General features: G+C 46.2%; 1 protein-coding gene across 1 annotated transcript in view; it reads right to left on the minus strand.

The window, feature by feature from the left end:
* CAPN1 (calpain 1) overlaps positions 1-15517 on the minus strand; it is a 51814-nt gene extending 36297 nt beyond the window's left edge. Inside the window, exons 1-3 of the mRNA XM_074957941.1 lie at positions 15214-15517; positions 6565-6862; positions 4927-4996 (exon numbers count right to left, since the gene is read on the minus strand). Coding sequence (XP_074814042.1) covers positions 4927-4996; positions 6565-6831 — 337 coding nt within the window. The 5' untranslated portion in view covers positions 6832-6862; positions 15214-15517. The remainder of the gene's footprint in view (positions 1-4926; positions 4997-6564; positions 6863-15213) is intronic.
* Positions 15518-23431: the final 7914 nt, after the last annotated feature.

Below are 23431 nucleotides of genomic sequence, written 5' to 3' on the forward strand. Positions count from 1 at the left end.
TGCCCCCATGCTGACTCTGGGAGGAGCTGGACTGCAGCTGTCAGGGGGCTTCCCTCATCCAGGGCAGCGCTCATCCCTCCCCGGCTAGAAAAAACACAGGCAGCAGGACTGCTGCTGCCAAACTTACTGGTTAACACAGTTCATTGCAGCTTACTAAAGATCCAGTTGGTATGACTCCAAAGTTTGCATCACTCCAATGCAGCTGCTGTTAAGCCTTCCAAATTCAGAGACTCTCCTCCCATTTTGAGACACACTTAAAAAATGTTCATCGTGGGAGGAACATGGCTTCTTTGTGTTTAACTGATTTGCATCTTTGCACTGTGTTTCGATTTAAAAAGTGACTCATGGGTCTGGGAGGAGAGGCAGCGTCCAATACCTGGGAAGAGTGCAGCATCCTCCTGGGGTCGGAACTCTACTGAGCTAGGTTTGCGCCTGTGTTAGGAACACTTCGTGTTAATCTTAAGGCACCCCTCTTCTGGCCAAAGTTCAGAGCTAAAGTTAATTAGTGCTCGTAAAGCACACTGAGATCCTCAGATGGAAGGCGCCATGTAAGTGCACTGTATTATTATTATATAGCTGACTCCTCCACCCTCCCATCCGCTGCTTTGATGGCCCTAATCTTGCCTTTGACAAAAATACAGCTATGCAGGGGCTGTGATTCAAACAGGCTATAGACTGGACTCTACAGACGGGCTTGCCGCTCACAGGAGTAGCCCATAACCCAAAAGGCCTGGGGTAAAATTTCCAAAGGTGTCTAAATTCATCTTCAAATGGGATTTAGGCACTTGGAACCCTAAATCCCACTGACAATGAGACTTGGGCTCTTAGGGTCTAAAGTCACTTAGGCACTTTTGAAAGTTTCACTCTTGATCTACATACAGGTTTTGTACATATACACACACACATATATATTTTAAACGGATATAGTTATAGCAGTACTGTACCTGGTGTGAATGCAATTATACTGGCATAAAGGTGCCTTATACTGATATAACTATTCCTGAATGGAAGTGGAATAAACTATACTGATCCAAACACCTTTACACCAGTATAACTGGATAAAGCTGTACAACCTCTCGCCACACTGGGGGCAGGAGGGAAGGAAGAGGGGGTTGTACAGCTTTAACTATATTGATCTAGTTTGAGCAGTACAACTTGTGTGCATAGATGATTCCATCTGTCTCAGAGCACTATCCCCTCTGGTTTAAATTAATCCAGATCTAGCCTCCAACCTGCAGTAGTCGGGATAATTCATCCAAAGGTAACAGCGCAGATTTGTACATTTCCAGCCCTAGGTTTCTCTCAGGGCCGGCCCACAACATTTTGGCACCTGAGGCGGGGAGCTCAAATGACGCCTCCATGCCCCCTCGCTTGGGCCAAAACTTTGAAAGGTCTCAATTCTGCCTTCTTCCTGTTCTACTCCTCTCATGGTACTGCTCTGCTACCTACCCCATAAAGGAGAACTAACAACTTAAAATGCCTTGTTCAAAAATTTTAAGTAACACTTAACTTTCAAAGGCCTGAACAGCAAATGTAACTTCTCTTGTCTGCATAGTAAACACTGGCATTTTTATCTGTTTGAATAATCAAAGTGGTGCTTTCCGTGCCTTCTTGGTTGCAAAGATTTGAACTGCTGTTGCAAGGCCGACCAGCCTCTCCTGTGTCATTGGGGAGCGTAGATGTGTTTTTATTAACTTCAGTTTGGAGAAGCTGCATTCTCCACTGGCAACTGTTACAGGAAGTGTTAGAAGTATGTGTGACGGGTTGGATCACAGAAACCCCCTTGGGACTGCCACCTGATGTGCCAAGACTACTTCTGCTCCTGCTTTCCTGCCCTGTCAGCTTAGGACTTCAGTGCCCTTCCTAGTTGGAGCCAGACCCACTAGCCTGTTGCAAACCCAGACCCAGGCCTGAACTATGTCCCCTAACAGCTGTAGGCTTAATTGAAAGCAATTTAAGAAATGTTCCTGTCCTTGACACCCAGATGCCCAACTCCCAATGGGGTCCAAACCCTAAATAAATCCATTTTACCCAATGTGGCTGGAACACTAGATTGGAAGAGCTTGCAACAAAAACAGTATGCAGCATTCTGGGTTTTTGAGTGCATAAGCCATGGCCCCTCCGCTTTGTCACCAGTAATGTGTTGGATGGAAACTTCTATTTTCATTGTCTTTGAGGAACATGAAGTTTTTCACTTGCTGTGGCCCAAGCAGTACAAGCAAGTCCCTCAGGCTACTGCTCAAGTGGGTTCACAGTCCTGGATCATCTAGACTTAAGGAACTAAACTCAGCAGCAGCTGTTTCTTGCGCCTCCACCACACTCTTCTCTGATCTACACTTTTCTTCAGGAATGTGCATGGTTACATCCATTTGAGATAGAGATATGGACGCTGCAGTAGCTGCCTGATCACCTGCACTCTGACTAACTGGAAGATCAGGCGCCTCCTCACCACTCACATTCTCACTGGGGCTGGAAGGCTCACCGTGAACATTTGTGTCTATGTATCTTAGGGTTAGCTCCTTCCTGCTTAGATAGAAAAGCTTCCTTTGCTTGCTTTCTTTTTCTGAACGCTGCCCCAGAGGGGCGTTTTCTTCTTTCACTCATGACTGCTGTTCTGTGCCAACTATAGTGACTCTCAACACTCAGTTGAAGGGGACAAATAAGCAGGCTGGTAGCCGGGCCTGAGTGAAGGAAGATATCAGCGTCTTAAGGGCCTAACTGGCTCCTACTACTTCAGTTGACTGCCTGTTCTCCTCAAGTGGGTTCAGGGAAGCAGCAGGAAACAAGAAGCTCCCTGGGAAGCTGGTGTTAATCAGGCCAGGCTGCTGGGGATGCGAGAGAGGTACATAAGAGGCTCCTCCCCCACCCTCTCCCTGCAGCTCCTGCTGCTTTCTGTTATTCCCTCTCACCTTTTCACCTGCCTGCCAGTTATGTCTCTTGTGCCCTCCTTCCTCCAGCGCAGCACTCCACCATCTCTGTGCATCCAGAGCAGAGAGAATACATATGCCCCAGCAGCAGACAATTTTCTACACTCTGGGTCCTAGTGGCACCCCCCACAGTCTGGCACCTGAGGCGGCCTCCTCAGTTCGCCTCAAGGTAAGGCCAGCCCTGGTTTCTCTAGCTCAGAAATATTCTCTCTAATCCATTTTTTGTAATTTAAGGCTGGGGAACTTAGAGAACATTACAGAGAAGAGAGAGCACATGCACACACGCACACATACTGTGCCCAAAGATAAAGCTAAATAGAAACTACAGTAAAGGAAACCAGACACAGAATATCACCATTTCATCTCAGCAAAAGGCAGGACCAGTCTTTCCTTTCTGCCTGTTTTAAAACCTCACGGGGGGAATCATATCTCTGTGGCATTTTTTCCTTCTCTATTATGTGTAATGTGCCAACAGTGGCCTGCCTTGAGTTGCAAAAAGGGAGATTGTTATGGAGTCAGACACATTTTTGCTGGATGAATTGCAGAGAAGGCTTAAAACCACTTGGAAAGCAATTTAGCTTGACCATATCACTAACTCCCTTTTCTCCAGGGGAAATTCAGAGGGTTAGAAGTCAGTGTCAGTCCCAAATAGATCCAATTTCTTTGTAAAAATGGGGCAGTGGCCCTTCATTGGGAAGTTGCAAGAAAAAGAAAGAAAAAAAAGTACAGTTTCCCCTGCTTATTCCCTCCCCCTCGCCCTTTTCTCTGAGCTCAGGGAGCTGTGATATTTCACAAAAGTGAGAAAGATGCTGTGTGTCACATTAAATCCAATCTACTGTACTATTTAAAGTTACACCTGGTGATCTGATGGTTTGGACTAGCCCACGAGAAACCAGAGCTTGGGGGGAGAGAAGAACTGGGAGCATGCAGTCTCGCAGGGCTGGGAACAGCTAATAACTGCAGGAATATGCTGCAAAGGAAGCTAGGAATTACTGGGATTTGCACAGCAACCCTCATGGCTGCCTATAATGAGGGGGCAGGGGAAAATCATGGAATATTCAAGCCCCTCTGTGCACTGATATGCCAAGTCCCTGCCCAAGACCGAGGTCCTGCATCAAGCTCCATGTGGATGGATCCCTCTGAGAGCGCCAGTGAAGTTATCGGCAGCTCCATACAGGACTCTGCCCAGGAGGATCTCATTGTAGGATTGGGGCATAAAGGAGATGAAATTGTAAGTTTTTGGGGGCAAGGACCATTGTTTTGTTCTGTGTTTGTACAGTGCATATCACAATCGGATCCTGGTCTGTGACTCCTAGGTACTTGCACAATACAATTTAATTATTTAATTAATTCATATGGACCTAATCCCCAACATAAGAATACGCAGGACAAGGATTCTCTGCTAGAACAGTGATGTCTGAATGTTATATTTGTCCCTTTACCTTATTCTTAGGTTACTTTCAGGCTTCCATTTCTGTAGTATCCGAGTACATCATTAGCTTATTTATCCTACCAACAGCCCTGTGATGGAGGGAAATGCGATTATCCCCATTTTACTGATGTGAAAACTGAGGCACTCAGAAACTAAGCAATATGGCTACGGTCACATAAGAAGTTCATCACAGAATATGGAATTGAAGACAGGTCTTTTGAGTCACAGGCTAACACCCTAACCACTGGGCCATCCTTCCTCAAATGCAGAATTGGGGGGGGGGCATGGAGGGGGAGAGTTGGACATACAGATTAAAACATATAATCTCTAAAGGCTTTATGAAAGAAGGAAGCAGGAGATGCTAGTCATGTTTAACAGTCCTTCAGAGATGCACCTGTTCCAGCATTCATGTGAAACCACTAAGCATAAATAAGCAAGCACTTAGGAGCAACATTTCTCCAGCAGCAAGAATCCAGCTTCTGCCCCCAGATTCCGTCCTTCCCGGTTTCTCAACAGCAGCACTAATAATAAGCAAGACCCCCAAATGGAAGCCAGCAGCATCCCTACCGAGGGCTCCCTGGCAGATGTCTGTGCGGGTGGCTCCATCAACAATGAACTGCGGGTTGGAACACATTTCCTGAAACAAAACATAGTTTGGTTTTTAAAGTTCCAGTGACTGGGATATTGGTTCTTACAATGCTATGCAGTCCAGTTAGGCAAAGCCATCACCTTTGATCTACATTTGTTAACCCTTAAGTATGTGGCCACTCTTTCACAATGGCAGCCCAGTGAACATTTAGGATTATGTGCATGGTAAGTATCCAAAGTCTCTTAATCATCCTGGTTGGAGACAGTTTTTGAAAGAAGGACAAAGACAATTACTGTTGAGCCTAGCACAATGGGGTCCTGTCCTGGTCCATGACTAGGTCTCTTTAGGTGCTGCGTAATACAATAAATAATAATACTTTTATTGTCAATTCTTTCGAGCAGTCCTTTTGTCACATGGTTATACAGTACCTAGTGCTATGGGGCCCTGATTCCCCATGGGGCCTCTGGACAGTACTACAATACAAACAACACACACTCCTCCTCCATGCTGTGTCTCATAATACAAACACAGGGGAGTCACTCACATTTAATAACAGGTGCTCCACAGGTAGAAGGAATACAAAGAAAAACATTTTCACAAAGCATGCAGTCAGTGGAAAATCCCATTGCAGGAGCTCAGAGTTCGCCACTATATGCACTCAGATACTACAGTGGTAAGGCCATATAAATAGATAGGTATGCTGTTTATTGATTTTAAAGAGAGCTGGATGGTTTAAAGCAGTGGTTCTCAAAGCCGGTCCGCCGCTTGTTCAGGGAAAGCCCCTGGCGGGCCGGACCGGTTTATTTACCCGCCGCGTCCGCAGGTTCAGCCGATCGTGGCTCCCACTGGCCGCGGTTCACTGCTCCAGGCCAACGGGGGCTGCGGGAAGGGCGGCCAGCATGTCCCTTAGCCCGCACCGCTTCCCACAGCCCCCATTGGCCTGGAGCGGTGAACCGCGGCCAATTGGAGCCGCGATCGACTGAACCTGCGGACGCGGCGGGTAAACAAACCGGTCCGGCGCGCCAGGGGTTTTCCCTGAACAAGCGGCAGACCAGCTTTGAGAACCACTGGTTTAAAGACTAGACAGACATGCAGCAGTAAAAACTGCACAATTCACTAAGTATATTCCTCTGAAGCACCAGGTATCAGCCTCTGCTACAAGTGGGATTCCAGACTTATCTTACGAATGGTCCAATCTAGTACAGCAAGAAGCTGGATACCAAAGTAGATGGCTGATTGCTCTGATTTGAAACAGCAGGAGCCAGGTTACTAAGCTAGTAGCATTGATCTGATACAACATGGCAAACCCTGGGTTCTAATTAAGCAGTTGCACTCATTAATCGTTGAAATCAGGGTGGATTGCCAGTTAAATCAGCTAAATCAATGGCAGAAACAGGAATAGTTGCCAGTTCTTTGGCTCTAACCACCAGAAAACTCTGCCTATAAGGGTTTGAAAATTCTACCATTACAGAATTTAGGGAGGCAAACGAAAAACAAAAAACTTTCCTTGTTTCATTGATTGCCCAAAGAAAAAGATTCAGGAGCGATTCTCTACATAGGACACAAACAAATATATCCCATAAGTGGTACGTGGGAGGAATTGATTCTTGCCTCACCGTGGGTCTCTTCCACTTGATTCCATAGGTTTTGGAGGAGTTTGGACCCAATTCTTTGAAGCCCAAGGAGGCGGCTGCAGGAGGGAAGGTGTTATCTCGGAAGAGGGCTCCACTCTGTAAGCATGCATTCCGAAGCTTCTCAAAGTCCTGGCCCAAGTACTTCACTGCATTCTCATGCTGCCCAAGGCCTAGATCCTTAGCCCTCTGCTTCTGGACCTGAGCTGAGACGCCTGTGCAATACACTGGGGTGATGATTTCTTCTGCCATCTTTGGCAACTATTGGACTAGGCAAGCCCCACTGAAACAGAGAAGACAAGAATAAACAGCATAAGTGGAGAATTGAACCTCACAACCCCTTACACAGCTTCAGCCAAGGGACCTAATAGCAAAGCATAGCGTGTAACCTGCTGAGCATACATAGCTGTACTAAGTCCTCACCTTCCCAGATGGACCTGCTCTCAGCTGCATGTAGTTCTCACCTCCATAGATATCTTCCAACAACACTTAACTTTACATGTGTTTTTCTCTCCCCTGCTGTGTGAATGACCCAGCCGAAACAGAGACAGTTCTCTCACACTATCTGTAACAACAGTAAGGCCTTATCTATGCTAGCAATCTGTACCAGGAAATGTTTGGTTTCAGAGTAGCAGCTGTGTTAGTCTGTATTCGCAAAAAGAAAAGGAGTACTTGTGGCACCTTAAAGACTAACAAATTTATTTGAGCATAAGCTTTCGTGAGCTACAGCTCACTTCATCGGATGCACTGGTTTGCATAGTGTCACTAAGGCCATATGTACACCTTACAAGCTTACAGGGCCATATGTACACCTTACAAGCTATAAGATCGCTTGTGTAGCCGCATTATGCCAATAGGAGAGAGCTCTCCTGTTGACATAATAAAACCAGCTCAAGGATCAGTGGGAGAGTGTTTCCCACCAACATAAACACTCATGTGCACAACGCTATGCCAACAAAACTTATGTCGCTCAGGGGTGCGTTTTTTCACACTCCTGAGTGACACAAGTTTTGCCGACATAAGTGCTAATGTAGACATGGTCTAACAAAACTATTTAGGCAGAGCTTGTTCACATCTGGCCATTTGTGCCAGTGTCCTGTGTCTACGCAGCATCAAGTTGCATCAGCAAAATTATGTTACACTGTGGGTAGTGTGACGGAGCAAGGCCAGATGGCTATAGTAAAGTAGTGAGGAACAGGTATGTTAGCCCCAGGCTAAACAAATCCCTGGTACCATGGTAACCAAATGGCAGTTGCTCCAGGTTAATTAAGACACCTGGGGCCAATTGAGATCCTTCTAGAAAGCAGTGGCGATAGCTAGGTTGATTGGGACACCTGAAGCCAATCAAGGGCTGGCTAGAACCAGTTAAAAGCCTCCCAGTTAGTCAGTGAGGTGTGCATGTCAGGAGCTGTAGGAGGAAGCCATGCTGTTGGAGGATCTAAGCAGTATAAAGCCTTATCAGGTGCTAGGAAGGAGGCCCTGAGGTAAAGGTGAAGGAGATATTGAGGGGGGGCTGTTGGGGGGGAAGTGACCCAGGGAATTGTACATGTCCTATTTCCAAAAAGTCAGCTACCAAAGCTGCTACTATTAGGGTCCCTGGGCTGGAGCCTGGAGTAGAGGGTGGGCCTGGGCTTCCCCACTCTACTCCCTGATTAATCACTGAGACTAGGAAACAACAGAGACTGTGTGAGGGAAGGTTGCTTCTCCTCCCCTCCCTTGCTGGCTTATGATGAAAATGGCTCAGTAGGCTGTGACCCTTGTCCAGGGCCAGTGCAAGGATGTTTTGTGCCCTAGGTGAAACTTCCACCTTGCACCCCCCTCTGCCCTGAAGCGCCACCTGTCCCCTCAGGGAGCTGTGTGGCAACTCCCCACCCCAGCTCACCTCTGCTCTGCCTCCTCCCCGAGCATGCCACTGCCGCTGCTTCTCCCACCTCCCAGGCTTGTGGTGCCAATCAGCTGTTTGGCACGCAAGCCTAGGAGGCAGAGAAGCAGAGCGGGGCGGCATGCTCTGAGGAGGCAGAGCAGAAGTGAGCTGGGGCGGGGAGTGGATCCCCTGTGTGCCACCCCTGTTACTTGCTGCAGGTGTCCCTCCCTGTGCCCCTCTGCCCCAGCTCACCTCTGCTCCACTGCCTCCCCGGAGCATGCTTTTGGCTGCCCCCAACCACTTGGTGCCCTAGGTGACCACCTAGTTCGCCTAGTGGTTGCACCGGCCCTGCCCTTGCCTCTAGAGAGAGAAGGGCTACGTGGAGGGTCACAGTGAGTCTCTGAGGCTAGTGAAATCCACCAGGAAGTGTGGGACCCACTGAGATAAGGACAGAGCTCTGTCACAGTAGGCATCCCAGTGTCCTCCATACCACTTTCAGGCACACTACCTTGTGGGAAGTTGATGCTGTGTATTGTACAGCGGATGCTGTGTATTCTGGGATGCTTCCATGCATCTCAGGAAATTGTAGGGTGATGGACTCCAAACAGGAGTGTGATTTTTAAATTGACCATGTGCCTTTGAAAATGCCAGCCTTACTTCGGGGGGGGGGGGGGAGAGCAGAGGCTTTCAATGGGAGTTTGAGAGCCTCAAGACCCTGTGGAATAATGTTCTGAACAGACCCAACAACTGAATGGCTGGCCAGCAGGATTTAGAACACAATGTAAAATGAGGTAACAACCGTTGGATTATACAAACCACTGGAGCCTGCCCATTGCATTGGCAGAATTTCATGAGTTGATTTATTATCACATTTGTTTTTTTATTTCAGCATAGTAACAAATGCAGTGCAATTTCCAAAGTTTCCCCAAGAAGAGACAAAAAGAAAAGGAGTACTTGTGGCACCTTAGAGACTAACCAATTTATTTGAGCATAAGCTTTCGTGAGCTGCAGCTCACTTCATCGGATGCATACTGTGGAAAGTGTAGAAGATCTTATTATATACACACAAAGCATGAAAAAATACCTCCTCCCACCCCACTCTCCTGCTGGTAATAGCTTATCTAAAGTGATCACTCTCCTTACAATGTGTATGATGATCAAGTTGGGCCATTTCCAGCACAAATCCAGGTTCTCACCCGCCCCCCCCCCACACACACACTCTCTCTCTCTCCTGCTGGTAATAGCTTATCTAAAGAGTGACCACTCTTTAGATAAGCTATTACCAGCAGGAGAGTGAGAGTGTGTGTGTGTGGGGGGGGGGGGGTGAGAACCTGGATTTGTGCTGGAAATGGCCCAACTTGATCATCATACACATTGTAAGGAGAGTGATCACTTTAGATAAGCTATTACCAGCAGGAGAGTGGGGTGGGAGGAGGTATTTTTTCATGCTTTGTGTGTATATAATAAGATCTTCTACACTTTCCACAGTATGCATCCGATGAAGTGAGCTGCAGCTCACGAAAGCTTATGCTCAAATAAATTGGTTAGTCTCTAAGGTGCCACAAGTACTCCTTTTCTTTTTGCGAATACAGACTAACACGGCTGTTACTCTGAAAGATTATAGCAGACAAAGCTTTACCCTGTGAAGATCTTTAAAGACTGAAGAGGAATATAGCACTCTGGAGTGGCTGAGTGTTCTTTGGGTACTTTAGAATTTGTTCACATACAGAATAACCTATCCATACGATTCCAATTAACGTGATAGAGTTTTTCATAGAACTAGCATGCAAGAAACCCGCCCCCGCAGGGGATAAAATAATTGACTGTTATGCTGCCCAACACCACCAAGTCCTGCAGCTGCAGAACTAATTACATGATAAAATACCAGACCTGCAGCATTCGCCAGCCACCCAAATAAACAGCAATTCCCACACCCACAACTCGCTCCTTTTCTGGTTACTGGTTGTGAAAAGAATGTGAATCAAGATTCACGGAAAAAGGAGGGAACAAACAGGAACCACAACCACACAGCTGGCAACCTCCTGTGGGCTCAGACCAAGAGCATGGATCTGAACTCTTGGAAGTCTCTCCAGAACCCAACACTTCCAGGCTGCGGTGTATTTCTATCACACAATTAGCCACTTCCTTTCTCCTAGCTGTCATCTGTTTAGAGCAGGGATCGGCAGTCTTTGGCATATGGCCCGCCAGGGAAAGCCGCTGGCAGGCTGGGACCGTTTTGTTTACCTGCAGGTTCGGCCGATCACGGCTCCCACTGGCCACGATTCGCCATCCCAGGCCAAAGGGGGCTGCGGGAAGGGCGGCCAGCACATCCCTTGGCCCACGCCACTTCCCACAGCCCCCATTGGTCTGGGACGGCGAACTGTGGCCAGTGGGAGCTGCGATCGGCCGAACCGGCAGACGCTGCAGGTAAAGAAACCATCCCTGCCTGCCAGCAGCTTTCCCTGGCGGGCCACGTGCCAACAGTTGCCAATCCCTGGTTTAGACTGGTATGCTTTTTGGGGCAGGGACTGTCTCTCAGTATGTATATTTAGAGCACCCAGCTAGGGTTGCCAGTTTTGGTTGGATATATTCCTGGAGGTTTCATCACATGACAAACTTTAAAGATTAATCTCTAGTTCTTGGAGAATCCTGGAGGGTTGGCAACCCTACACCCAGCTCAATGGGGGCCTGACATTAGTTGAAGTCTCTAGGCACTGGTGCAACCTAAACAATAAGGAGGCAGGATTCTGCAAGCACTTCTATTCTTGACGTCATGTTGTGCATTGAGGAACTGCCTGGGAAGAAGTATTAACTCCATTCTATGTTCTTGTTAGGCCTGACCACATTACAACAGAGCCATGATCTAGACTAGCTCTGTTATAGTGTTCAAACCTTCTTCCTTAACATAAGGTATAAAAGTCACATTATGGACCCAGCTGCTGTCAGCCATTTTTAAATGACACTATTCCTCTTAATGCAGTTAAACAGCTGCACAGAGGGGCCTCTCCGATTATACGCTGTTTGTATTATGGTAGCACCTAGGGTTCCAACTGACATCTGGGCCCTACTGTGTTAGACACTCATAGTAAAAAACTGTCCCTGCTGCAGACTATACAGTTGAAATAGGAAAAAAAAGACAAACAGAGGCTGGCAGGGAAAACAGGCACAAAGAGGGAAAGGGTCTTACCCAAGGTGACACATCAAGTCAGATAACTTGACAACACTAAACAGGTGATGTGCTCGGACCACTGCCTATCCTGCTGACCAAGTGTATTATTGTTTCCTTGTTTCCTGCATCTGTCTGTATCCAGCTGTTGTTTCTTATCTTATAGTTAGATCGCAAGCTCCCAGGGGCAGGGACCATCTTTTTGTTCTGTGTTTGCACAGTACCTAGCACAGTGGAGTCCTGGTTCACGACTGGGGCTCTTAGAAGCTACCACAATACAAATAAATTACAACAGAGGCAGAGGTGGGAATTGATCCCAGGTGTCCTGGTTCCACACAAACCATACCACCTCCCCCCTCAGACTTCTGAAGCATTTGCATTAACCTTAGAACAGGTCCTTCAAGTAATACCATGCCTGAAGGAAGAGGGATAACTCATGAGTCTCCACAAGAACATCTCTGCTCTCTGAAATAGACTGACACACCTTGGCCCGGGGGAGGTTGGCATAACTCAGGATCAAAATTTGCAAGTGTTTATCAGGAGGAACCAATCAATGGACATAGGTGCACCTAAATATGTTCTCGGCTGAACTGAACTCCTCCAAGCCCAGGTGAGATTTATTCACACAAAGTATGTTTGGTTGGAAGTGACTCCAAAAATCAGAGCACCAATCTCCCCTCTGGTGCCTTGGAAAGCATTTACATTCAGCTGATAGTTAGAAAGAAGACTGCTTGGCTTATATTAATTTTATGGTGGGGGTTGATTGTTGCTTTCTACTGTTGTATTTTTATTACAATAGTGCCCCAATGCCCCAACCATATAAACACATAGCAAGAGGTATTCCCTGCCCCTTACACTAAATAGACTAGAAAGAAATTTAGACAACATACGTTAAACAGAAAGAGGCATTCACTCATTTACATTGGATTTAGATTATTAAGGGCTTTATATATTAACATCAGACAGATTATCAGTAAGATTTAATTTTTTTTTAATTGCCACAGCTACTAAATATTTCTTATCTGCTGATTTATCATCACACATTTATTTCATCTGGGCACTCCCAAAATTACTCCTTTCCTTTTGGGGGTGAGCAGTAACTTTCCAGCCCTCAGATTTAGTATTGAAAAGGTGAATTTTTAACCCAAGCTGGAAGTCCCCAAGAGCTAGGAAGGTGTGGGGACTAATGACTGAACCCACTTCCCCAGTACAAGAGAACTTTGTTAAACAAATGAACCTTGAGAGCCTCCAGCTGAGTCAAACAAGTTGAGCAGAACAACCCCAGATCCTCCCTGAGAATTCACACAACAGCCTAAAAACATTTACAATTTACATGCTCTATCCTTTAGAGTTATTATTTGTAACATCACCTAAGATTGGAGCCCCATGGTGCTGGGCACTGTCCAGACACACAGCAAGAGGCAGTCCCTTCCTAAGAGAGCTTACAATCTAAATAAGCAAGACAGATAAAGGGCAAAATTATCCTCATTTAATTTTTCTTTACCTGTAAAGTGATTTCCCCGGGATCATTCAGGGAATCTGTGGCTGATCTGGGAATTGAACCCATATCTCCTGACCCCTAACTACAAGACAATCTATCCTCTCATCCTTCCTCTTTATGGCAAGAACAATCCAGCTCATAGGGTCTCAATCCTTTTAATATTTAATGTAGTTGGGTTCAAATGTCAACTGTTTTCATTGGTACCCTGATACCACCCTGGTGGCTTATTAGAAACACCAACATAGAGAAGAATGCGGGATTCACACTTGGGCCTTGAGAGGAGGGAGCCTCTTGAACTGCTCAACAGCAAATACAGAAATGATGGAGTCGCCATCCAGACCCTGGTAACACTGGCTGATGGTGGGTCTTCAGTCAGCGACTGCGGGGAGACTTGGAACAGACACAAAACAAACCCACAGCAGGGCGGAATATAAAATGTCCTGCTTGATAGCATAGTGTACTAGCTGAATAACTGGTGATTGAATCAGGACATAAGCACCATAAAAGAGATGACTGGCCATTTTCAGTGCCTGCAAGGCAAAGGCCTTGTCAGTCCTGCTCCTGCCATAATGCTGGAGGGTTTGGCTGAGACTTCACCAATTCAGACTGAAAGAGGGATGCAGCACCATTAGCTAAGCCTGTCTCACCACCATGCAGCCCAGACAACAGTACTGCTCAAGAATTCTTTCCTTTTACATTTCTTATCTGACTGACACCAAAACATTCCAAAGGCCTGGAGCAGATTATTGGCAACTAGCTTTGGCACACAAAGCTAGAAGAATGGAAGAGACAGTGTCCTCAGTTTGGAGAAGAGAACATCTTCTGGGGTTTTTCAAAGGAGCCAAGGGGAATTAGGTTCCCAAATCCCATTGATTTCAGCATCCAACTCCTTTAGGCTCATTTGACTAGTTCAGCCAGGCGCATTGCTGCCAAACACCAAGCCCACTCAGAGCCACATTACGGTCTCAAAGCACATCCTGCTGCAAGGAACATATATTGCACAGCTGCAATTATGTATAGATGGGACTGGATTTAAGAACAACATCCCGGAACAAAGAAGTGGATGAAAGCTCCATGTTTCTCAGTCTCTGAATGAGACAGCCTCTAAAGAGAGATGGTCTAGTAATTAGAGGACAGGCCAGACTGTGCATTACTGACTCTGTTACAGTCTCTCTGCCTAGCCTTGGGCAAATCACATACATTCAGACCCTCAATTAAATCAGTGGGAGTTAAGCATCTCAATACCTATGGGGACGTAGGCCTTATCCTCTCTACCTCCTGCATCCCACTTTACAAGCAAGGAAATAAATACACCTACCTCACACAGGTGCTGTCAGCATTAATAAGTTAGTTGTAAAATAGAAAGCTCCATGTAAGTACCAATTTCCTCCCGTCCCTTTCTTCACTTTGCCCTGATGGGGCCCAGGGCAGGCCTTTTGGGACTAGTGAAAATCTCAACTCTCACAATAAAAAGCAGGGTAAAGACTAGCAGAGAAACTTCGGACTTCCAGCAAAAATTCAGATCTCTCTCCCCAAACCATGGAAGATTTTACTGTCAATTAAGAGCAGGGTCAATAGCTTGGCAGCATGCCCCCGTTTTTGGCAATCAAATCAATAATTAGGGGAGAGTACAGGTCCCGGTCCCCCTCCTTACGGGTTAAAGAAGGAAATATTAAGAGGGAGAGAAAAATAAAACCAAAGGATTTTGCTCTGTAAACCCTCCCGTGCCGGGAAAGCTGCAAAACAGGCACTAGGATTGTGTAAGAGGCCGTGTCTGCTAAAACTGAAAATGGCTCAAAGGAACAGGAGGACTTGGGGCACCTTAGAGACGAACACATTTATCAGAGCGTAAGCTTTCGGGAAAAAAAAAGCTGATGCTCAAATAAATGTGTTCGCCTCTAAGGTGCCCCAAGTCCTCCCGTTCCTTTTGCGGAAACAGACCCACACGGCGGCTGCTCTGAAACTCGGCTAAAGGGAAACGTCCGCCCCCGCCCAGCCCTTCACTCCCGCAGTCCAGCGGTTTGTAAAGCCCGTCGGGCGCCGCACGCCCAGCGAAGGCAACTCCTGTAAGCGGCAGGTCGCAGGTGAAGGAAAGCAGCCTACCTCTCGGGAATCGCCGCCAAGGTCCTGATCCCTTTACGCTCAGCCAGCCAAGCCGCTCCTACCCAGGGAGATCGTGAGTTCCCCCCTGCGCGACTCCTCCCTTGCAGGCTCCTCCTTCGTGCCCCTGCCCGCACGCAAACCGCTTCTCGCAAATACAAGAGCCTGGCGGGGAACGAGAAGAGGAAAGAGGGGACATTTTGGTGCGGGCAGCGCCCAGCGTTAGCCCGCCGCCCCCCCGCTCCCAGGGGCACCCACCGCGCGCTTGGCAAAGGTCGCTTTAGCGGAGGAAGGGCGGCGGGGGCAGCTGAGGGTTTGTTTCCAAGCCCGAGGTGGCCGCACCAGCGCGGCGCCGGGCACGCTCTCCCCCGCCTCCCCGCAGTTCCTTCTCCGCATTGCGAGAGCCTCCCGGCCGGCCGGCGGCCAGAACTCGCTCTCCGGAGGCAGGGGGAGCCCGGGACCGGGGAATACCGCCCGGTGGGCAGCGGTGATCCGACCCTCCAGGGGCCTCTTTGCTAACGAGTACGTACGTAGCTCTCAAAACACTACGGCAGAGAAAACGGAGCAGGGGAGGAGGGAAAATGGACACAGCCCCCTCGCCGGCTGTGGCCACGCCTGAGCTTCCCGTCCCCTTAGATCTCTGCGCCTAGACACTCACGAACGCTGAGCCCCCTTCCATCCCGGATCCTGGTTCCCTAACCCGCATTTCTGAGCACCCAGGTGCCACCTCTACTCCCTGCTCCTGGCTCCCCAGCGCCTACCTCTCTGCTCCCGTCCCACGCCACTGATCCACCCAAGCCTGCCCCTCCCTCCCTTCCTTCTCTGTGTTTTTGGCAGAGAGAAGCCAGCTAGGGTAACCTGTGTGCATAACCTGCCTGGCTCCCCCCAGATGCACAGGATATGCGGGGTTTCCTTAACACCCCCCCCCGCCCCTAAAATTCTTTCCATCTCTCTTGAGGCAGAGCCAACCCCAAGTGCCTGCCCCTGACTCAGGGCCTGCTCTCAGTTCTGCTCATTGCTGACAACCAGGAGAAGTTTCAGAGTAGCAGCCGTGTTAGTCTGTATTCGCAAAAAGAAAAGGAGTACTTGTGGCACCTTAGAGACTAACCAATTTATTTGAGCATGAGCTTTCGTGAGCTACAGCTCACTTCATCGGATGCATACTGTGGAAATTGCAGAATACATTATTATATACACAGACACCATGAAACAATACCTCCTGCTGGTAATAGCTTATCTAAAGTGATCATCAAGATGGGCCATTTCCAGCACAAATCCAGATTTTCTCACCCTCCGCCCCCCCACAGACAAACTCACTCTCTTGCTGGTAATAGCCCATCCAAAGTGACCACTCTCTTCACAATGTGTATGATAATCAAGGTGGGCCATTTCCTGCAGGAATCCAGGTTCTCTCACCCCCTCACCCCCCTCCAAAAACCACACACACAAACTCTCCTTACAACATGCATGAAAATCAAGGTGGGCCATTTCCAGCACAAATACAGGTTTTTTAAACCCCCCCTCCCCCCCACAAACTCACTCTCCTGCTGGCAATAGCTCATCCAAACTGACCACTCTCCCCACAATGTGCACGACAATCAAGGTGGGCCACTTCCAGCATAAATCCAAGTTTAACCAGAAGGTGGGGGGCGGGGGTAGGAAAAAACAAGGGGAAATAGGCTACCTTGCATAATGACTTAGCCACTCCCAGTCTCTATTTAAGCCTAAATTAATAGTATCCAATTTGCAAATGAATTCCAATTCAGCAGTTTCTCGCTGGACTCTGGATTTGGAGTTTTTTTGTTGTAAGATAGCGACCTTCATGTCTCTGGTTGCGTGACCAGAGAGATTGAAGTGTTCTCCGACTGGCTTATGAATGTTATAATTCTTGACATCTGATTTGTGTCCATTTATTCTTTTACGTAGAGACTGTCCAGTTTGACATGAAGGTCGCTATCTTACAACAAAAAAACTTCAAATCCAAAGATAGCGACCTTCATGTCAAACTGGACAGTCTCTACGTAAAAGAATAAATGGACACAAATCAGATGTCAAGAATTATAACATTCATAAGCCAGTCGGAGAACACTTCAATCTCTCTGGTCACGCAACCAGAGACATGAAGGTCGCTATCTTACAACAAAAAAACTCCAAATCCAGAGTCCAGCGAGAAACTGCTGAATTGGAATTCATTTGCAAATTGGATACTATTAATTTAGGCTTAAATAGAGACTGGGAGTGGCTAAGTCATTATGCAAGGTAGCCTATTTCCCCTTGTTTTTTCCTACCCCCGCCCCCCACCTTCTGGTTAAACTTGGATTTATGCTGGAAGTGGCCCACCTTGATTGTCGTGCACATTGTGGGGAGAGTGGTCAGTTTGGATGAGCTATTGCCAGCAGGAGAGTGAGTTTGTGTGTGTGTGTGTGTGTGTGTGTTTTGGAATGGGGGGGGGTGAGAAAACCTGTATTTGTACTGGAAATGGCCCACCTTGATTTTCATGCACGTTGTAAGGAGAGTGGTCACTTTGGATAGGCTATTACCAGCAGGAGAGTGAGTTTGTGTGTGTATGGGGGTGGGGGGGTGAGAAAACCTGTATTTGTGCTGGAAATGGCCCACCTTGATTTTCATGCATGGTGTAAGGAGAGTTTGTGTGTGTGGTTTTTGGAGGGGGGTGAGGGGGTGAGAGAACCTGGATTCCTGCAGGAAATGGCCCACCTTGATTATCATACACATTGTGAAGAGAGTGGTCACTTTGGATGGGCTATTACCAGCAAGAGAGTGAGTTTGTCTGTGGGGGGGTGGAGGGTGAGAAAACCTGGATTTGTGCTGGAAATGGCCCATCTTGATGATCACTTTAGATAAGCTATTACCAGCAGGAGAGTGGGGTGGGAGGAGGTATTGTTTCATGGTGTCTGTGTATATAATAATGTATTCTGCAATTTCCACAGTATGCATCCGATGAAGTGAGCTGTAGCTCACGAAAGCTCATGCTCAAATAAATTGGTTAGTCTCTAAGGTGCCACAAGTACTCCTTTTCTTTTTGCAGATACTGGACAGGGATTCAAGTGTGTTTGTGTGTGCGCGTGCGCGCGTGCGAATTAAAAGTTCAGTGTGATAGTTTTCCAGTGCTTTCCATCCCAAACGAACCCATACGACTTTAAAGATTACATTGCTTTCTCAGGGATCACTCATTCTGGAAATGCAGCCACCTTGTCAGCAACTAACGGCAATGCCAGAACAAGATGGGGACAAGCAGTGGAGTGTACGGTCTCCAAATTAAACTGCACAGAGACTTCTAGGGAAACAGTATTTTGCTGTACTTTACCAGTGTAGACTGTGCTTTGCATTTCTTCCCATTCTACAGATGGGGAAAATTGAGGCATAGTGCAAGCCTCCACAAGAGCAAGAACAGGGAAGGATGGGTGGTCTAGAGAATAAGACAGCATACTGGGAATCAAGAGATTGAGGGCTTGCCTACACTGCAAAGTTGTCGACAAAACTTTTGTCTTTCACGGGTACTTAAAAAAAGCACCCCCGCGAAAGACAAAAGTTTTGGCGACGCAAGTGGCAGTGTGAACGCAGCTTTGTCGGCAGGAGTGCTCTCCCGCCGACAAAGCTAATGCCGCTCACGGGGCTGGAAGTAGTTTGTCAGCAAAAGTGCCGACAAAGTACTGAAAAAGAGCCTTTACACACGCTGACTTTTAGCGACAAGGCTGTGTCGACACAGCCTTGTTGCTAAAAGCTGCGTGGTGTAGACAACAAGCCCCTAGATTCTATTGCCAGCTCTGGCACTGATCCACTGTGTGCTCTTGGGCAACTCCCTTCCCCTCTCATTCATTATTGATTTAACATATAAGCTCTCTGGGGCAGACTCACTTTTGTCCAAGTGATGCACCTAGAACAATAGGGCCTGGATCTATTTGGACCTGTAGGTTGTACTGTCATGTAGATAACTTATCTACATTAACTAAAGGAGCTGACTGTTTTAAAGAGTGTACTGGACATACAGTGATCCACACTTAGCACAGAAAAGCAGTGCCCTCGGGCATGTATTTTATTTGTTTAAACAGCAGTGCTAGCAAACACTTGTAACTGAATCAAGTGGAAAAAGATCCAGGCTCAAGCTGACACGGGCCTGAGAACTTGGAAGACAGCATATAGCACACATACTGAGGTTAGAAGTAAGGCTGTCGAATAATCGCAGTTAACTCATGTGATTAACTCAAAAAAATTAACTGCGATTAAAAAAATTAATCACGATTAATCGCACTGTTAAACAATATCATACCAATTGAAATTTATTAAATATTTTTGGATGTTTTTCTACATTTTCAAATACATTGACTTCTATTACAACACAGAATACAAAGTGTACAGTGCTCACTTTATATTATTTTTATTACAAACATTTGCACTGTAAAAAATGATAAAGAAATAGTAGTTTTTCAATTCACCTCATACAAGTACTGTAGTACAATCTCTTTATTGTGAAAGTGTAACTGAAATTGTAGATTTTTTTTTTTTTTTGTTACATAGCGGCACTCAAAACCAAAACAATGTAAAACTTTAGAGACTACAAGTCCACTCAGTCCTACTTCTTGTTCAGCCAATCACTAAGACAAATAAGTTTGTTTACATTTACAGGAAATACTGCTGCCTGCTTCTTATTTATAATGTCACCTGAAAGTGAGAACAGGCTTTCGTTCGCATGGCACTTTTGTAGCCGGCGTTGCAAGGTATTTACATGCCAGATATGGTAAACATTCGTATGCCCCTTTATGCTTCAGCCACCATTCCAGAGGAGATGCTTCCATGCAGATGAGGCTCGTTAAAAAAATAATGAATTAATTAAATTTGTGACTGAGCTCCTTGGGGGAGAATTGTATGTCCCCTGCTCCGTTACCCGCATTCTGCCATTTATTTCATGTTATAGCAGTCTTGGATGATGACCCGCAGCACATGTTGTTCGTTCTAAGAACATTTTCACAGCAGATTTCACAAAACACAAAGAAGGTACCAATGTGACATTTCTAAAGATAGCTACAGCACTCGACATAAGGTTTAAGAATCTGCAGTGCCGTCCAAAATCTGAGAGGGACGAGGTGTGGAGCATGCTTTCAGAAGTCTTAAAAGAGCAACACTCCAATAAGGAAACTACAGAACCCAAACCACCAAAAAAGAAAATCAACCTTCTGCTGGTGGCATCTGACTCGGATGATGAAAATGAACATGCATCGGTCTGCTCTACTTTGGATCGTTATCGAGTGGAACCCATCATCAGCATGGACGCATGTCCTCTGGAATGGTGATTGAAGCATGAAGGGACAGATGAATCTTTAGCACATATGGCATGTAACTATCTTGTGACGCCAGCTACAACAGTGCCATGCAAATGCCTGTTCTCACTTTCAGGTGACATTGTAAACAAGAAGCAGGCAGCAGATTGTAACCAAACTTGTTTTGTCTGAGCGATTGGCTGAAGTAGGACTGGGTGGACTTGTAGGCTCTAAAGTTTTACATTGTTTTATTTTTGAATGCAGTTATTTTTTGTACATAATTCTACATTTGTAAATTCAACTTTCATGATAAAGAGATTGCACTATAGTACTTGTATTAGGTGAACTGAAAAAATACGTCTTGTTTTGTACAATGCAAATATTTGAAATAAAAATAATATAAAGTGAGCACTGTACACTTTGTATTCTGTGTTGTAATTGACATCAATATATTTGAAAATGTAGAAAACATTTAAAAAGTTGGTATTATATTATTGTTTAACAGAGCAATTAATCGCGATTAATTTTTTTAATCACTTGACAGCCCTAGTTAGAAGTGAATAGGGCCTCAGTTTTGGGTTTCACCCAGCAGAGGGCACCCTCCCACACCATATGCAGGAAGAGCGTCCTGTTGCTGAGTGAGCAACACCATTTACTGTAGCAGGTTGGTGCTGGAAATTCTTTAAGTGCAAGTCCAAACGAGCTTTCAGAGGTGGGGAAGATGAAGTGCACAGAGAGGTAGCTTGGCACCATTAGTTTGCCTGCTGCAGTTTCAGAGATATTATTTCATGTTTGTGTAGCACTGCTGTCTGTCATTAAACTACTACCATCTTTCAGCCCAATCTAAGCAGCCTCTCTCAGTTGTAGGTGGTGTGACTCCTGGATGAGCCATTTTTCAGCAGCTACCCTTCAGTTCAAGAGGAGAGGAACTAGACAAGACAGGAGCAGATCCATTGCTATAGAGAATGATATACAGAAAGCACAAAATTATTAGCACATGAATTAATACTATACATTTGTTCCCTCTTCTCTTTGGTAGTTTATGTGGGGTATGTTCTGGTCAAAACAAAGGCTCTTCCCTCAAGGAAGAAAATGATACAACTCAGCTTGTTGTTAGTGAATCATAAAACATGGTGCAGGGTATTAAGAAGAGGTGGGATCTTTTTCCAGCTCAAACTGCTGCATTCACTGCTGGAGTGTGACTGAAAGCAATCAAGTGTTTGGGGGGTTTATGCAGGGATTTGAGCACTTTGAACATCATAGAACCATAGGACTGGAATTGGAAAGGACCTTGAGAGGTCATCAAATCCCATCTCCTGTACTGAGGCAGGACAAAGTAAACCTAGGTGAAGGGCCAAAATCCCAATAATATGTAGGTAAGATCTTGACCATAGTCTCTGTTAATGACCTTTCACATAGGCCCTAATTCCTTGGCTTGGTCTGAGGCCTAGTTAAAAATGGACAATACATGACTAAAGAAAGATGGGATGAGCAGGAGACAGCCTTGTTTGTTTCAACTATACATAAAATAAGCAGAGACAGCATAACTCCAGGTAGAGAGCAGTAATTGGGAGGCTTATCAGGAATCATAGGCACATAACTCACTGAGAGGAGACTTGAAGTCTACTCCCTGGTTCAGGAAAAGATAATGGTACATACTCCCCTAATGCTAACCAGGGTTCAGAGAGGCCTAACGTGATAGCATGAGTTATGGCATCCTCCCTCACAGATGCCAACCCCAGTTCGCAGAAACGCAGGGGTAAACCATACACAATTGTCATTGCTGTGTACTGTTTACTTTTCTTTTTGCTTTAAACCCTCCAGCAATGTACCTGTGGGCCAACCTGTCTGGAAAGAGCCACCGTCATTTCTATGGACGTGAAATCAGGATTTAACTTACACATTGCAAGAGGAGAATTTGAGGGATAACAACTGTGTATTAGCAAACATGTTAACCTGAGCTATGGGCGGAGCCATTATGTAATCTTTTAGACTATTGCTAGAACCTATCTAGGGGCTTGGAAACTTGCACTCTGTCGCTTCTCTCCACCCATTGGCACCCTATATAATCTATTGTAATCAATTGTTTAGCAGTGTCTTACTGAGCCTAATAAGCAAAGTGACACTCCGACAGCACTGTGTGTAATAAACCCTCGTGCTTGGCTGTACATGGTGTCGAACTTCCATTCCTTCACTAGGCCATCCCTTTCAGGTGTTTGTCTAACCTGTTCTTAAAACTCTCCAACGATGGGGATTCCACAATCACCCTTGGAAGTCTCTTTCAGAACTTACCTACTCTTATAGTTGGAAAGTTTTTCCTATTGTCTAACCTAACGCTATGGCTACACTGCACACCATACAGCAGCACAGTTGTGCCGCTACAGCAGTGTAGCTGTTCTTTGTTTCTCCTGCTGACAAAATAAAGCCACCCCCATTGAGAGATGGTATCTTTGTGGGTGGGAGAGTATCTCCCGCCAACAAAGCACTGTCCACGGCGGCGCTTTTTGTTAGTAAAACTTTTGTTGGTCAGTGGTGTGGTTTTTTTTTTTTTTTTTTTCAGACCCTCTACCAACAAAAGTTTTACTGGCAAAAGTGCAGTGTAGACAATCTCCAGTATCGAAGACTTAGGCTAAGCCCACTACTTCTTGTCCTACCTTCAGGAGATATGGAGAACAAATTATCACAGTCCTCTTTATAACAGCCCTTAACATATCTGAAGACTTATCAAAGTCCCTCGGTCTTCTTTTCTTAAGAAACACAACCAGTTTGTTTTGTTTTTTTTAACCTTTCGTTGCTCCCCTCTGCATTCCTTCCCATTTGTCTGCATTTTTCCTAAAGTGTGGCACCCAGAATTTGGCACAGTTCTTTGGCTGAGCAGTGAGGGACAGTTACCTCCTATCTGACATACAACACTCCCTGTTAATACACCCCAGAAAAATATTAGC

This window comes from Natator depressus, chromosome 7, assembly GCF_965152275.1.
Source record: "Natator depressus isolate rNatDep1 chromosome 7, rNatDep2.hap1, whole genome shotgun sequence".
In the NCBI taxonomy this organism is placed as follows: domain Eukaryota; kingdom Metazoa; phylum Chordata; order Testudines; family Cheloniidae; genus Natator; species Natator depressus.